At 38.1% G+C, this 18,264-nt stretch overlaps 1 protein-coding gene across 5 annotated transcripts in view; it reads left to right on the top strand.

The window, feature by feature from the left end:
* The window catches only part of LOC105482673 (ST6 N-acetylgalactosaminide alpha-2,6-sialyltransferase 3), a 576,370-nt gene that overhangs the window by 232,248 nt on the left and 325,858 nt on the right, over positions 1–18,264 (top strand). For all 5 annotated transcript variants that reach the window (XM_071090974.1, XM_024793120.2, XM_024793119.2 and 2 more), the window contains one exon: positions 5,691–5,885. In XM_071090974.1, coding sequence (XP_070947075.1) covers positions 5,691–5,885 — 195 coding nt within the window. The remainder of the gene's footprint in view (positions 1–5,690; positions 5,886–18,264) is intronic.

Raw genomic sequence — 18,264 nt, 5'->3', positions numbered from 1 at the left:
ACTTGTATGGATAAGTTATGCTGAACAGTTCAAGGGTTTGCAGCTGCTTAGAATATTTAAGAAAAAAAAATCTCTAGTTCTTATGCATTTCATATGGTCTGACCAGTGCTCAACACTGGCTAATGTTCACTGAGGCTGTGACAATCAGTAGTTACATCATTATAGCTTGTTTCTCGAGTGCTCATTATGTGCCTGGAACTGTGTTCTGCATTTTCCACCCATTGTATCACTTAATATTTATGCTTCTGATCTTAGGGGAATGACTGTTTATATTGCATACATGCCGTTTTTTTTGCAGTATGTAAAATTTGTTGAGCCGAGTGTTATACATTATAAACTGACATGTACTTAGTGTTGTTTAATCTAATTGGTGGTTGTTGAATCTAAAAGATGTTCTGACTACTTCAATATAGGCAGCAGCAATCACTTCCATAAATAAATCATTAGATGTGGAAGACATGTGTAAACAGGTAGAGTCTTCTAATTTGCTAAGTGTTGATGGACTCAAAACAGTTACTAGAACAAGCCATAGATGGAATACATTTATTGATGGAATAAGTCAAACAACTTGAAACAAGGCATTGTGGTGTGTTAAATGGTAATTCAGATAAAATGATGTGATTGATACATTTTTACTTGTTTGGAAAGTGGAGAATATTTTAGAATTACAAAACATTGCACTTTCATATACATTTATCCTTTCATTATCCCAATGTAGGGTAGATAGGACAGTTGATTGCATCCAACTTCATTTATTTGGCTTATTATCTTTTGTTTCATTATTTTAACTCTGTCTAGCATCATCTCCTACAACTTAGAGTCTATGTATTCTTCTGACCAAATGACTTGTAGGTTACTGACCAAATTAATGGCCTTTCAAACTGTTAATCCCTCTGCCTGGAATGCCCTTCACGTCTTCTCTTGGTGAGGCCCCTGCAGTCCTCAGGACTCTATTGGAATATCACCACCCCAGACAAACATTGCCTGAACTGTTCCTCCTATACCCACCCTTCCTCTGGCCTCCCATAGCACCCTGTGCATCCCCCATTAGCATCATTTGGTGCCTGGTATTATAGTGTTCTATTTACTGGCCAGCTGCACTAAGTTGTGACTCTTTGGAAGCATGGTGTGTCTTTTATGGTTTTATTTTGTTTTTTTCACTCTACACAGAGTATGGACTCAATGAGCAATTGTGGCTTGAATATGTAAATTCTTTAGTACGTATTGCATGATATACATGTAATACATGCATGGATATCATGCATATTAGTACTTTGTTCACTTCCCCACCTCCCACATCCCTACCACACACACACATTCTCATTGCATTCAGCGATGTGTAGGCTTCTGTCTCATCCATGGTTTTCATTGTAGTTGCTGAAGCTTGAGGTCACGATCTGGTGGAAGTGACTACTAGAAGAAGGCAAGTGTGCATTGTATTCTGTTGTACTTGTCATCTGGAGCACACAGTGTACTTGAAGGTATGCCTTTTCTAGTGGAATTTCAGAGTGGTTTCATACTAGCACTATGAGAACACTTTCATGCTATACAAGAAGAAGGGCAAAGAATCAAACCCAGGCAATGTAACAGAAATTGAGCTGGGGTCCTGAGCTGCAGAAGGAACCTCTGTCCACTGCAGAATACCACTCCCAGTGGTACACAGAGGAGTCGGTGTCTGGCTTCTGCTCTCTGGTTGCTCTCTTCACCCTTTCTGTGCTCATTACTTGGTTCCCTTTGATAGAACATGAGAGGCAGACATGGATTGCCAGAGAGCAGACTTTTACAACTGCTATTTCATCCTGTTTTGAAATTTCTCTCAAAATGGTTGATTTATTTTTCTCTCATGTATGCATTATGTATGTGTTGCTGCACACAACAGTGGATTCATAAAGGCTGTCCACATCTTTGTCCCCAAACTCCAAGTCATGCAATGCAATGCAATGCAGCAACCGAGAGAACCAGAGAGCCGTGCTGGGCTCTGAATAAACAAAAGCACAAATCCCATCTGGGTCTCCTTCAAAGCAAGCTGCTATTTTGCAACAAGCTACCAAATGACGATTAAGAAAAAGGTTCTTACCTGTTTACTTAATGGGTGACTGGCCTCTTTGCTTTTATTTAGCCATCTGTTCTGGTCTATGTCCCTTTAAACTTGTAAGATCCATCACTTCATTAAACTGTTACCTTGACACATTGCAATGTTGTGGACATAATGATTCCACAGAGGAGCAAATTAAAACAGTTTTTCATGATTAGAAGGTTAAATGAGGTAAGGCTGTGGTAGTTAGTGGTGAGATAAGGGGTGTTGAGGAGGCAGAGCTCAAGGGACTTTCAGGTGATTGGAAAATAAGGTTGGTGAGACAGAAGGCTGGGGCTTTTCCAAATTATGGGAGGTGAGCAAGAAGCAAGACTGTCTTTGGGTATCGCTGACTCCTGGGGGCTGATTCCACTGCCCATACAGAGGCTGTGACCCTGGCCCTGGGAGGATACAGGAACTGCCTTCAGGTTTCTTGACTTCCCTGGGAGAGTCTGGTAAGAGCAAAAAGAACTAATTCCACCAGGTAGTGGTAAGCTGAAAATGCAAAAACAATAAACATTTTGGTCTTTGTCAGACAGTTATGTGGCTTTCCTTAAGTTTGAAGAAGAATCAGGGGGCCTAGCCCAACTATATGAAAGAATATTTTATTGTGTCTTTACCCTGCACTTCATGGCTTCAGCTGTGCTCCTTCTTACTCTAGACTTGACCTTCCACCTGACTCCTTGACAGTCGCTGAAAACTACAAAGCCAAGGGCTTTATCTTTTTACTATCTTAAATCAGTTCCTGCTCTGACAACTCTGGTTTCTCCTGATATGACCCATAATATTGCAGTCACATGGACCCCAAATCTCAGGCATCTCTGAATTTTCCATCAGCCACTTCTGTCCTGTCAGTAGCCCAAGTTCTGTTTCTCCCACCTAAATCAAGTTTCTCACATCTTTATCCACCTTGTTACTTCTTCTGCTTCTGCCCTAGTTTCCATCCTTCATTACGTCTCTCCTAGGCAATTGGGATAGCCTCCTAACTAGTCACTACCTACCTATAGTCTCTCCCTTCTCCAAAGCATCTTAAACACTGATGTTTCATTATAATTCATAACTTTCTTCTTCTTTTCTTTTTTTAAATTATATTTTCAGTTCTGGGATACATGTACAGAACGTGCAGGTTTGTTACATAGGTATACACATGCCATAGTGGTTTGCTGCACCCATCAACTCATCACTTACATTAGGTATTTCTCCTAATGCTATACCTCCCCTAGCCCTCCAGCCCCCAACAGGCCCTGGTATGTGATGTTCCCCTTCCTGTGTCCATGTGTTCTCGGTGTTCAACTCCCATTTATGAGTGAGAACATGTGTTTGGTTTTCCATTCCTGTGTTAGTTTGCTGAGAATGATGGTTTCCAGCTTCATCCATGTCCCTGCAAAGGACATGAAATCTTCCTTTTTTATGGCTGCATAGTATTCCATGGTGTATATGTGCCACATGTTTTTTTTATCCAGTCTATCATTGATGGGCATTTGGGTTGGTTCCAAGTCTTCGCTATTGTGAATGGTGCTGCAATAAACGTACGTGTGCATGTGTCTTTATAGTAGAATGATTTATAATCCTTTGATTGTATACCCAGTAATGCTGGGTATTTGGTATTGCTGGTTCAAATGGTATTTCTGGGTCTAGATTCTTGAGGAACCACCACACTGTCTTCCACAATGGTTGAACTAATTTACACTCCCACCAACAGTGTAAAAGCATTCCTATTTCTCCGTGTCCTCTCCAGCATCTGTTGTTTCATGACTTTTTAATGATCGCCATTCTGACTGGTGTGAGATGGTATCTCATTGTAGTTTTGATTTGTACTTCTCTAATGACCAGTAATGATGAGCTTTTTTTCATACGTTTGTTGGCTTCGGCCAAAACAGAGATATAGACCAATGGAACGGAACAGAGGCCTCAGAAATAATGCCACACATCTACAAACATCTGATCTTTGACAAACCTGACAAAAACAAGCAATGGGGAAAGGATTCGCTATTTAACAAATAGTGTTGGGAAAACTGGCTACCCATATGCAGAAAACTGAAACTGGACCCCTTCCTTACTTACACCTTATACAAAAATTTACTCAACATGGATTGAAGACTTAAACGTAAGTCCTAAAACCATAAACACCCTAGAAGAAAACTAGGCAATACCATTCAGGACATAGGCATGGGCAAAGACTTCATGACTAAAACACCAAAAGCAATGGCAACGAAAGCCAAAATAGACAAATGGGATCTAATTAAACTAAAGAGCTTCTGCACAGAAAAGGAAACTATTATCAGAGTGAACAGGCAACCTACAGAATGGGAGAAAGTTTTTGCAATTTATCCATTGGATGAAGTGCTAATATCCAGAATCTACAAAGAACTTAAACAAATTTGCAAGAAAAAAAACAAATAGCCTCATCAAAAAGTGGGTGAACGATATGAACAGGCACTTCTCAGAGAAAGACATTTATGTGGCCAACTATCCCCTTTAACAAAACAAATAAGCAAACAAAAAAAATTTATTTTGGCTTTCCATCACCTAGCAAACTCAGTATAAATGTATTAGCTTGATATCTGAGGCAATTCAGCATGAAGTTATCATTTGTGTTTCTAGCTTTTACTCCTTCTTTGTGCTCCAGTAGGACAAACTACTGTATGCCTATGAGTAACTCTATGTATTCTCGTCTCCTTGCTGTTTCCTCTATCTGGAAAGCTCTGTTCACACACGTCTATCAGTTAAAACACAGGCATTTTATCAAGCTCAATTTCAAAGACATCTTTGCTTTCTCCCGTGTCAATCAGAGGCAGTTGTTCCTGCTTTTTTTCCATGGCAGCGTGTGTAGAGGAATGTTCTGCTCTTGGCATAATTTTTCCCCCCTCTTGTTAGTTTTTTGAATCTTACTTTTGCACATCCTATAGCACAGGCAGAGTTTCCTACTCATAGAGTGTGCTAGATACAGAAACAGAAGAATGAGTGATAATGATATTGTGTCTACAAGAATATGAACATCCATTCATTCATTTATTTATTCATTCATTTGTTTCACTCAAATGTTCTTTGAATGCCTGTAGTATGTAAGGTACCATATTAAGAGCCTGGGATACGGAGATCAAGAAGACACAGTACATTCCAGTTCTCTAAGAACTCACAAATCCATGTAGGAAAATCACATAAATAATTACACAGTGAAAAAGTACAGTAGAAATGTCTTTAAAGTATGGCAGTGATGGGACTCTACCTCTGTTAGAGTGGGTAGGTTGGGGGTCAAAGCATGGTGGTGAGGAGGGGATTGAGCAACTAGAAAAGATTTCCTGTAGTTGGAAATTTCTGATTTGGGTTTTGCAAACTGAATAGGAGTTTATAAGGAATATAGTGATATAAGGAAGGGTGGAGATGCAATGGAAAAGTTCAAGAAAGCAGCTCTGCTTTCTCTCAGCAGCCCAACACACTAGGACAATTTGGTCACCAAATAATTATTTTCCATTTCCAGGTAAAATATGCTGAATGACAGAATTGTTCAACCCCTGTGAAAGAAAAAGAGAGGAATAAAGGAACCTCCTTCTGTGACTGCCTTTGGTTGAAAGTCATTCATTCTTCTTTTTGTTTTTTTTTAAATGTTTTGTAGAGAAAGTCTGTGATTGCTGTGAGCTTCATAGCAGCGTTCCTTTTCCTGCTGGTCGTGCGTCTTGTAAATGAAGTGAATTTCCCTTTGCTACTAAACTGCTTTGGACAACCTGGTACAAAGTGGATACCATTCTCCTACACATACAGGCGGCCCCTTCGAACTCACTATGGATACATAAATGTGAAGACACAAGAGGTAAGATCTCAGAGGGTTACCTAGCAGTTGGAGAGTATCCATGGTAACGGCTTTTCTTTAGGAACCAGAGGGCTTCCAACTCACTGAACTTACTCTCTCTGCCCCGGAGAGCTTGCTTGGGTCCCTTACAACATCTTCTGTTTTATTATTATTAGACATTTACTGACACATGTCTAAATCTGCCACCCCTCCTACATTAAATCTTCTGATTCACTGGTTTCATATGGAGGCAAGGAAGCAATTACTTGTTTTCCTGGTGGTTTGTGGCATAACGTACATATCTCTCCATTTAGAAACTCTGATCAGCAGTTACCAGCTAGAGAACTGGCTAGCTTGATTTCCTGTAGGTCAACCGGTTGGGGAGAGCTCTTTATAGAACTTCAAAAATGCATTTATACTCCTTAAAACTCTGAAATCCTTAGACCTGGACCTAGAAAAGGCCAAGCTGATTTTAAAATTTGCAGTGGCTGCAGAGATAATGGGATTTAAAGAGTTTTCAAATTTAAAGGGGTTAAAATCATGTAAATCCTATAATCACTGAACTTTTAAATCTTTGTAGCCAATTGGTAGTACAGGAGAGGATGGAGGTATATTGACAACTAGAAAGTGCACACTATGCTAGCACTTTTGCAAGCAAGCATTTGTCTCATAAAGTAAAATAAAAATTGAACCTCATAAAATATGTGACATGTATAGAAGTGCTTAATAAAATTGTTTTCACTATTCATTTCTATGGAGTTGGATGAATGCGAGTTTAATATTCATAGACACAAAGTCCAAGCCTGTTTGAAATTGTTGGTAACAAAGATACAAGCTACCAGTGTGTCTACATCACCAGAGAGAGTCTTGGATCAGATCCCATTGAAAGGTCATTTTGTAAAGATAGTAGAGGGTAGAGTCATGCACGGAATGCTACTCCTGTCCTGAGAGTTATTCTTAGCATTCTGGAAGGATGCTAAGCTTGGTCTACCCCCTTTTGTAGGCAATCTCATATCTGTGTCATTGCTTCTGGTTAATTTGATTCTTCAAAAATTGTTTCTGTATCTGCAGGATTTACAGACTTTTATTAGAATTTTATAGTTGAAAAAAGCACCATTAATAACACATACATTCTTAGGATCTTTGATGTTTATCCTTTAATTGGTTTTAAATTAATTTTTTAAAGTGCCTATTGCTTGAATTTGTTGAGTGTCCTAATAAATTGATTACCTATATAAAAATGTATCTCTTTGAGGAGAGTTTGTCTCACTCTCGTCTTTTGTTACTTTTATTTCTGGCTGTCATTTAGTGTTCTATAACCTACTGTATGGTGTTAATCAATTCACAAGTGCCTGTCACAGGCTGAAAATGAAACATGTGACTAAAATGTCTCACGAAGTATTCTCATATGGGAAATCCTGTCAAATATCAAAGACTCTTTCATTTGTTTAAATATTAATGAATTTGATTTTGGAGTGTGAAAGGAAAAACTGACCTATAGATGCAGTTATTTAATTAGTTCTATTAACTGGACTATCTTTGAAATTATTTTGATGTAGTTTTTAATGCAGTGATTTTACAAAAGAATATTGAATATTATTTTGCTCTTGCAAAGGTTATTTCTTAGGAAGTTACTGGAAAGAATTTGGGCTTTGGAAGCATACAGGCCTGGTTTGAGAGTCAGTTCTAACACTTAACGAACTTAAGCAGTACATTTGCTTTTGGGTAACTTCCTTAACCTCAGAGCCTCAATTTCCTTATTTGCAAAATAAGAATAACAACACTAGCCTAGCAAAATTATTTTGAGGATAAAATAGGTCAAAGTATATGAGGTTCCCAGCTTCAAATTGCTATTCAATGAATGAATTTCTTTTGCTTTCTCTGTATGTTCCAGTATGGCATGAAGTGTTCAGTATGAATAATATCAAATTATCAAAATCCAGAGGACCAGAATTTATATGTACATTTTAAAGATCCTGGACTTGGGGGAATAAACACATGTAGGGGTTCTCAATCTCATTAGTAATCATGGTTTTACAAATTAAAACCACAGTGAGAAAGAAATTTAAAAATCACAAGGAGATACTAATACACACAAAATGCCAGATTGGCAAAAAATTAAGAAGTCTGACAATACCAAGTGTTGGTGAGGATGTGGAACAACAGATACTATTGTATACGTGTAGTGGGAGTAAAAATTGTAATACCCACTTTGGAAAAAAACATCTCCACTGTTGTATTGAGCAAAGTTGAAGATTTACATACTGCATGCCCAAGCATTTCTAGCTGTGGATATCTACACTAGAGGTGCTCATGAACCCGTGCGCCGGAAGGCATGGACAGAACATGTAGCAGCATTTTTCCTAGTAGCCAGAACCTAGAATATACTTAAATATTGATGAGTAGGAGAATGAGTTAAAGTCGTGCTGTATACACTGGAATACCATACAACAATGACGATGAAGAAACTGCAAATATATGTGACCACATGGAAGATAAAGCAAAGTACACAATATGATTCCATTTATGGGTCACAAGAAGAGACGAAACTAAATTATGTTGCTTAGGGACATATACAGCGGTAAACTAAAAAAAGGGAAAAAAAAGCAAGGAAATTATTATCATGAAAGGGGGTCTAGCAGTTACCTCTGAGAGGAGTGGGCAGTTTGTGATCAGAATGGGTTTCTGGGGATTTAGCAATATACTATTTCTTGATCCTGTCGGAGGTTACACAGATGTTTACGGTCCATTTATTAAGTATAAATTTATACTTTTTGGACTTGTATGTCTATTTTATTAAAAAATTAAAAATATATTCTGATCCCAGGAAGGATGTTTATTTACCATTTACCATGGGTAAGAAATCATATAAGGCAATTCACCTAATTCAGCAGCAGGAAATAACTAAAAAGAAGCAATGGGATATTAAGCTATCTAAAGCAAACTAGGAATATTTGAAATAAGCAATTTGATTTTATATAAAGACTAACAGACACATAGGCAACTTATTTCTCTAGTTCTGATCTATGCATGATAGACCCCATATTGCAACATGAATGTAGGTGCTGGGGCAGAAAATTTTGCATGAAAGTTGAAAATATTAGAACACTCAAAGAGAATGACAGATTTTCAAGTAGTTCTAGGCTAAATTGGGAAGAAATTAAAATTTTGTGACTTTTTACCACCCTTCTCATTGATTTCATCCTTTGTTCTGACAGTCCCACCCCTACCACCATGTCTGTGCCATGCTCTTACTCCCAAATGATTGTGCGTTTGTTCGCACCATAATGTCCTCAGGTGCAATCTGTTGCAGAAATGTTCCATTAAATAAGAGACACAGTTTGATAAAGCTTTCAAGAGCCAAAGTAATATAGCTGAAAAGATAGGTGGTGAGTTCAATGTTCTAGGGCAAATAGCTTAAATAGTGACCACAAAACCATGCTTCAGAGATTATCACACACTATGTCCCTATTCATTCTATTCTAATCCTGAGAAGGTCAATAGGTTTAGCTGAACTGAGTCAGGTGATCACCAAGCTGATCCACTTATTTCAAGATCTTGGGCCTTAAAGTTTTCTCAGAAGTTTCTTTCCCCTTAAATGCATATGCTTTCTGGAAATTACTAAACTTCTTAGTATTTTTTTTTAAATATGCAGGCACGCCAGCAGTGATTTCCAGACCTAGAGCATCTGCAAACAATGACTATTGATGATGGTTTTATTGACTGATGTTCCAGCTTGGCCAGAATTTGCTGTAACTAGACATAGATTTTATGAGCTAAAATGAGTACAAGAAAGAACGTCTCTTCACTACTGTCTAAAGAAAAGTGGAGCGGGAGGCAGCAGAATTAGGTTAAACATCTAGTGGACACTGTGGAGTGTAGGGTTGCTTAGGAGCAAAATCTGATTCTTTAGTTATCTTTTAAAAATAGATGATTCTGGTCCCTTTGGATTGGCACAACTGAAAATATAGGTGGTTTGTGAAGCTATGACAGCCTGTCCGGAAGGTCCCACATATAGTAAATTATACCCAGTTTAAGCTCTGCTTCATTTTATCAATTGATCTGGTTTTTTTTTTTTTTTTTTTTTTTAAATCATCTGTTCCCAGGGGAAATACAAAAATTAAAAGTAAAAGGAACACAGGAGAGATGTGGTTTTGCTTACATGTCAAGTTGTTTATTTTTTTCCCTGATATAGACCCATAAAAAGGAACAAGTGAAAACTGTGATGACTATTATAAAGGAGTTAAATAGAAAGATCAAAATATTCCTCCCACTGTAATAATGATGATCTAAATATAACAGAGTTGGTGATTGGCTTTAACTCTTTACCCAGTCTCCCCTTCACTTTCAACCAGTGCAAACTAAGGTTCTTTTCTATGGGGGAGGGGAAGTCTTGAGAAGCAGGAAGGAAAACTGAGTGCCAACTAACTGGGTGAGTGCTGAAATTCTGAAAGTCTTCGCTGGTCACAGAGCCCCAAATTCCTCATCAACACATGTTTAAGCTGATAGCAACCATGATGTCAAACCAAAGCTTGGATCAGAGTGATTTAGATTTTGCAACAGACCCTGCCCTCACCTCCCTGCTGTATCATTACTGTGTCTATAATGCAATTCTCCATTTTAAAAATGACAGTATGAAGATTCCAACTATAGCATTATGGCAGAATTACTGTATTATCAACTGACTTTGGATATGGTAAAAAGCATATGTCACCCATGTGTTTTTCCAGAAAAAAATTAGAAACATATTCATGCTTGACAATACCCTAAAACCCTATTTTCTCCTTGACATAAATACTATTTATTTTAAATTATTAATTGTAGCAGACAGAGAAAGTATAAAGGACTAAGGTAGTCTAGGGCTTGGTTCAAGGTAATCTTGCTTTCTCTTGTTGAGATCATGGCAGATTTTTGGGAAAAAGGAGAAAATGAACTTCAGGCTAGGTTCTATTTGTAGTTGCCTATCATGGACTCTGTCATTGTGTTGTCTTTTTTGTTGTGTGACCTGGTGTGAAGACGTTGCTCAGAGCAAGCAACCTGCAGTTTATTTGCAGTTACTGCTAGATGAAAGGATCCAGCTCGGGTGATCAATAGGATGCCAAGGCCAGATCTTTCTGGTAATCAGTGAGGGTGACAGATGTCTTCCTCAGATCTGATAGGATCTTCCCCTTAAGATGCTGGGGCTACAGAGGATTTCTGGTATTTGGGGAAGAGTGCCCTTTCCCTGGGTGCCTGAAATGTGCCAAGTGGAGAGGTACAAGATTTCCACAACACAGGAAGCAAGTGCAGGGCTGCTTACTGACTTACTCGACAATTTAATGAGGCTGAAGTATGCCTCTTTAAAAAATGAGAACGTTTTAAAACCTCGAGTAGACTAAATAGGAATATTTAGATCAGTTGCTGTGACAGACAGGCCGCACTAGCCTAATTAAAGATGTGCATAACATATTGATGTTGCAATAGAATTTCCCAAATTATGGTTATAGTAACAATTAAGGAAGAGAGCTGACTTTCTTGGCGATAAAAGCACACACTCCACACATTTAAATAAATGTACACATGTAACTAAAGCTGACATGAATAGGTTTTCTATATTTGGTAATAGAGGCTTTGGGTTTTACATAAGTATACTGAGAGCAATTATATGCAAATGTATGTTCCAAAAGTTTTAAACTGATCAGTTTAATTGTTAATTAAAATCCGAACATTCCCATTTATGTAATCGTAAAGCAAAATAAAATTTGACTATTAAATTGTTATAGAAAAGGAAACAGCTAAATTAATATATAATAAATCAAAACGTTGTGACTTTTTACCACCCTCCTCATTGATTTCATCCTTTGTTCTGACAGCCCCACCCCTACCACCATATCTGTGCCATGCTCTTACTCCCAAATGAATTTGACATGTCCATATTGGATTTGTCATTTTAAGGATAACTTATCATTTTTCCCAAGTATGAAAGGATGTATTTTTTGAGTGGAGAAGAGATGACTATGTTTCTCAGTCTGGTGGTGAAATAGCAACTCTCAATCAATGACCACGTCTCAAGACAATCTATGATTGAGTGCCAAATGAGGAGGACAGATGCCACTGTGGGTTGGAATAATTTCAGGAAGTTTTTGTGGGAGACGTGCTTTGGAGAAGGATTTGGATGGGACAGAGGAAGAAGAGAAAGTAGAGTTGGGTAAAAAAGCAAAGGTTCAGAATATGTATTGTGCATTTTCCTTCAGCCCCTGCAACTTCCAGTAGGCCAAGGACACTACATGGAAAGCTACAGTAAAACCCTAATGTCTATGCTGGTAATCATCATTGCCTTACACTTGGTGGATCCATTTCATACCTTTCTCTGGATTCAATACCTTTAGTCCTAATCATATGGCTCTTCTTTTTGTTTGGCTCGTTACCTAGTCTTGGAGTGCTATTACCTTGGTCCTACTGCCCTGCATACTATGTAGGGGGTCACTTCTAACAATGCTTCCCTCTGTGTACCCCTGACATGGACACAACTCAGCATTTCCAAGAGGCCCCTGAAGTAGTGCCCAGGCCTCTGTGATCCTCTGACTTCCAGAGAAGGAAATCAGGCACATGTACAGGGAATACATAGGGCAATCTGGCTGGAACTAACTTACTCTGGAGTACAGAAGAAGATAGAAAAGGCATTCATTGGGTAATTATCTAAAAATGTGAGTGGGATTATGGAAAGACTACACTCCTATGTAGACATAGGAGTAATACATACATGCAATATATATATCCATTCATAGTTATGAATCAGTATGTACAAATATATGGAAAATACATACTTGTATGCATGCATGCAACATACACATGCACACATGTTCACAGATCAAGTTCCAGCTGCTTAAATACAAACATACATAGAATATATACAATATACTATGTTACACATTAAAATGGTATGTAAAATGGTGTGTAAATGGTGTAAAATGGTATACACACACACACACCATTATATATATATATATAATTAGGTAGGTATATATTGTGCCTCTTGTGGTTGTCTACTCTCCACTTTCCCTTTATTAGAAAAGGTGGCCCTTTATTTTGACCACAAGAATGAGCAGAAAAGTCAGGCTAGTGATTGGTCAATCAAGTGATTGGTTGAGAGGTGGGCACATGGCCCAAGGTAAGCCATTCTGAAGCCTTCTCAAATGTTATTGTTTTTCTGGGGAACACTGGCAGGAAAGGCCCCCTTTTCTCTGGTGGTAAAGCTGTTGGGATGTGATTCTCTGGATGTCAGTAGCCGTGTTCCCAGGAGAGAATGAGACAAAGACACTGAGAGAAGCGGAAACAAGTTGCAAGGCTAATGTAAAGACCCAGACAACACTTCAGGTTCCAAGCTCAATTCTTGAAGGCAACCTCCCCTCCCAGCCCCCGTGGTTTGGGTGTATAAGCCAATATATTTGTCTGCTTTTTACTATTATTGGTTTGAACTGTTTTTGTCACTTGCAACCAAAAAAGTCCTAGCTGATATATTGTAGTTATTTTACAGCCACCACCACCAAATGTTCAGTAACTCATCTTTAAACAAGGTGCCACCTGAAGGAGGAGAGAAGTGGTCTTTCCAAATCTGCAGTCTCAAACCTGCTGAGGGGCCAAACACAAGTCACATCCATTAGTCAGTTCAGGTGTCTGCAAGGGGTGAACGCTGTCTGTCTTTCTGCTTAGGAACATATTGCTTAGTAAACTAGCTTATCCTTTTGTGGTAGAAAAATGAAGGTCAATTTCCCAAGGTTATAATTCCAGAAAATGGCTGGACAAGACTGATTGCTACCTGAATTGCTAGTCATACTCAACTGATAAATCATGTAGTTTTATTATAATTGTTAGTTGAAACTTTCTCTATTGCTGTGAGGCATCAGTAGTCAAACTAGATTGATTTTCACTTTACAAATCACATTTTTGATTGATGAAAAATCCATTATTATCATAGGTTTTCATGTAGTAATTAGTTCCCCAGGTAGGTAGAAAAGACCCCATTTGCCAACTATCTTGTTAACACACTTGAAAGGGGCCTATTAGAAATTCAAATATCAAATTACCTCATTTGTGACAAGCAAAGGAAAACAAAACAGTGTATCTGTCACAAATACCTTGATTTGAGGGTTGAAAAAGATGATAGAACTCATGTCCTGATGGAGAGAGTTTTTCTATAGCTCTTCTCAAGCTGATGGCCTGGCAGAGTGACCAGCGCAAAAAGCTTTCATCAAATGGCAATTAGTATTAACCGTAAATGTTAGTCAATCACCAAATATTTTAACAAGTGCTTATTCTGTTCCAGACATTGTGCTAAGGATCAGCAATGAACTGTAATTTAAAGAAGTGTTAAAATTGGGGTTCACCAAAGAAGAAAACAACATGGACCCAAGTTAGGAGTGTCCTGGAACAATACCACCTAGAAGGTGTTTGCATTGCAGCCTGTAATGATGATGGCTGAGTAACCATCTTACACAAGAGATTCATTTCACTGTTCTTAAGAATAGTGAACATTCAAGTAATTTCAATTAAACAGTTATATTCAATGTCTAAAAGGTAATTTATCACTAAGTAGATAGTATCAAATTATGAGTTCTCATTTTTCAGAGTAGCCTTACAAAGGCTTATTCACAAAAGAAAGAGAGCCATTCAAAAATAACTATATGCTTTTATATCAAATGTTATCTACCACCCCCCCAACTGCCCCAAGTTTAGGAAATGGTATATCTGGTTAACTGAGTCATCTAATAGGCATTTGCCTAATAGGCATTTGCCAAGTATTTAATAGATTATTTATTTGTTTATTTATTGAGATGGAGTCTCGCTCTGTCACTTAGGCTGGAGTTCAGTGGTGTGATCTTGGCTCACTGCAACCTCCGCCTCCTGGGCTCAAGCGATTCTCCTGCCTCAGCCTCCAGAGTAGCTGGGATTACAGGCACCTGCCACCACACCCAGCTAATTTTTGTATTTTTAGTAGAGATGGGATTTCACCATGTTGGTTAGGCTGGTCTCAGACTCTTGACCTCAGGTGATCTGCCTGCCTGGGTCTCCGAAAGTGCTGGGACTACATGAGCCACCATGCCCAACCTAGATTATTGATTTGAAAGGAAAATGAAACCAAGAGTTTTGGTCTGGCAATACATGGACTAAGATAACATGACAGCCCTCCTGTTGTAACACCATGACATGCTAGATAAAACTGGATGCATTATTTAATGCCCAGCTGGCCTTGATAGAATGGAGGAAAATCTTCACTTATCAGAAGCTGAGAAGGAATGGAAAGAGAAGTAAGCATGAAATCTGCAGGTGTGGCTTCCGTGGGGTTCATCAAATCAGTAACTGAGGGGATTGGGTAGCATTGGCCCTACTGGTCAGAAAGTGAGGCCTGGGCCCAGAAAAGGCAAAAAGTGAGACCTACTCTCACACATACCCACCCACAGCTGGGCCTTTAGAAGCTCTACTCTAGCAAAAGGATACACTAGGAAACACAAACACACACACATGTAAAAAATCAAACAGAAGAAAAAAAAAAAGCTTATTTATATATTTGGTCTTCGGGTAACAAAAAAATTATCCCTGGAAATTCATTTGGTCTTTGGGTAACAAGAAAATTATCCGTGGAAATTCGTGATGCTAGACTTGTACCCTAGTGGTCTTACAGTTTGAATTTTACTTCTTACATTTTCTAGGAACCCTGCAAACTGACAAATCTATCAAAGACTGATCTCCATTTAATGACCAGTCAGGGCTGGGGCATTAAAAACTCCTCTAGAGAGTATTCACACAATCTAGACACAAGATATTCTTAAAATGCACCATTTAGAATGGCGATCATTAAAAAGTCAGGAAACAACAGGTGCTGGAGAGGATGTGGAGAAATAGGAACGCTTTTACACTGTTGGTGGGATTGTAAACTAGTTCAACCATTATGGAAAACAGTATGGCGATTCCTCAAGGATCTAGAACTAGATGTACCATATGACCCAGCCATCCCATTACTGGGTATATACCCAAAGGATTATAAATTATGCTGCTATAAAGACACATGCACACGTATGTTTATTGCAGCACTATTCACAATAGCAAAGACTTGGAATCAACCCAAATGTCCATCAGTGACAGATTGGATTAAGAAAATGTGGCACATATACACCATGGAATACTATGCAGCCATCAAAAAGGATGAGTTTGTGTCCTTTGTAGGGACATGGATGCAGCTGGAAACCATCATTCTTAGCAAACTATCACAAGAACAGAAAACCAAACACCGCATGTTCTCACTCATAGGTGGGAACTGAACAATGAGATCACGTGGACTCAGGAAGGGGAACATCACACACAGGGGCCTATCATGGGGAGGGGGGAAGGGGGAGGGATTGCATTGGGAGTTATACCTGATGTAAATGACGAGTTGATGGGTGCAGCACACCAACATGGCACAAGTATACATATGTAACAAACCTGCATGTTATGCACATGTACCCTACAACTTAAAGTATAATAATAATAAATAAATTTTAAAAAAAAGAATTATAGAATGGACAAGGAAACAGCCTATTTATTGTAATTAGTCATGTTTTGCTACAAAAATATTACTGTTTGATTACAGTGTGTTTAGCTATACCCTGCTGTGGTGTTTCATAATATGTGTATTTGTGTATTTGCTCTGTTGGCTTCTTCAAATATGAACATTTACAAATCCCAAAGTATACCTGATTCAAATGATTTTGGATAAGCAATTGTGGGCCTGTGTCAAACACAGACTATAAAAATGATTAAGAATGAATAAAATATGTGGGAAGCAAAGTTCTAGCAAAAATAAAATATCTCTGAAAAAGAATTGAAGATAATGACTAGAAATAAATAAATAAAATTGTAATACCTCAGTGGTTAGGTTAAATGACAGTCACTGTGTTAAATATTTTATGTGCCATTTTCTCTTTTAGCTTTTATGGAGTACATACTATTTACTGATTTAACTAATTTTTCAAGACCCCAAAGTATTGATTCTATGCTAGTGTCTTTTATTGTCCTGTGTGGCGAAACAAGAACCTAAGATTATCCTAGTCAACAAATTCCTTTAAATGGTTTCACAGAGTGTCTGCCAATTCATGAAGTCAGTAAGTTCATGGGATCCCATTTGTTGAATTTACTACGTGTAACACATTGTGCTAGGCGCTGAAATTATGAAAAAGAAAACACTTTTTGCCTAGGAATAAATAAACTTTTTTGTAATATTAAATGCTAATAAGGAAGGTAGAATAACATGTAAAATATTATTTTAACTCTTCAAATGTAGGCATAGAAAGAAAGTTTGGAGATAATACTTCAAAATTTTAACATGATGGTCTATATCTGGGTTGTAAAGTTTAGAATTTTTTTAAAAAACATGTTTTTCAAATTTTCTACAATGAGTGTATATTGTATTTATTACTAGAATTTTTTTTATTTTTGGAGATGGAGTCTCATTCTGTAGCCCAAGCTGGAGTGCAGTGGCGTGATCTTGGCTGACTGCGACCTCCACCTCCCAGGCTCAAGTAATTCTCGTGCCTCAGTCTCCTGAGTAGTTGGGGACAAAGGTGTGCACTGCTATGCCCGGCTTACTTTTTGTGTTTTAGTAAAGACAGTTTCACCATGTTGCCCAAGGTGATCTTGAACTCTTGAATCTGATCCGCCCGCCTCGGCCTCCCAAAGTGCTGGAATTACAGGTGTGAGCCACCATGCTTGGCTGAAGAAGTATTTTTTAAGCAATGTATATCTGTGAAACACTCTAGAACTTTCACTATCATTTAAAAAATAGGACTTAAAATATCTAGATAAATATATTGTCTGGTATACTTTAAAAAGTGAATATTCTCCCATTCCTTAAATGTGGGTTTCTCCTAGTGACTCCCTTTAATAGGACCACAATATGGAAAGGAGAATAAATAGTAACTATGGTGGAAAGGCTGGCAAACACTATCTCAGCTAAGTGATCAAGGTTAACATCAATAGTGACAAATGGTGTTGGTAGTATGTGCCCTTGGTATGATGTGATGAAACTGACACTTTACCACTGAGGCTGTCTTCCCCAAATCCTGTAAGCCTGTTTAATCATGAGATAAATATCAGACAAATAAATATTGAGGGCCATTCTACAGAACACCTGAAGACAACTCCTCTAAACTGTGAAGGTTATCAAAAACGAGGAGAGTCTGAGAAACCCCCACAGCCAAGAGTGTCCTAAGGAAACATGACAACTAAATGCAATGTGGAATCCTGGATCGGCTCCTGAACAGAAAAAAGACATTAGATCAAAACTAAGTATGAATAAAGTATGGACTTGAGTTAATAATAATTGATTGTAACAAATGTATTATAGTATACGAGATGTTGATAATGGAGAAACCGGGTGTGGGCT

The sequence above is a fragment of the Macaca nemestrina genome, chromosome 1, assembly GCF_043159975.1.
Source record: "Macaca nemestrina isolate mMacNem1 chromosome 1, mMacNem.hap1, whole genome shotgun sequence".
Lineage (NCBI taxonomy): Eukaryota > Metazoa > Chordata > Mammalia > Primates > Cercopithecidae > Macaca > Macaca nemestrina.
Note: the sequence above shows the minus strand (reverse complement) of the source record. Positions and strands in the feature narration are given on the sequence as shown.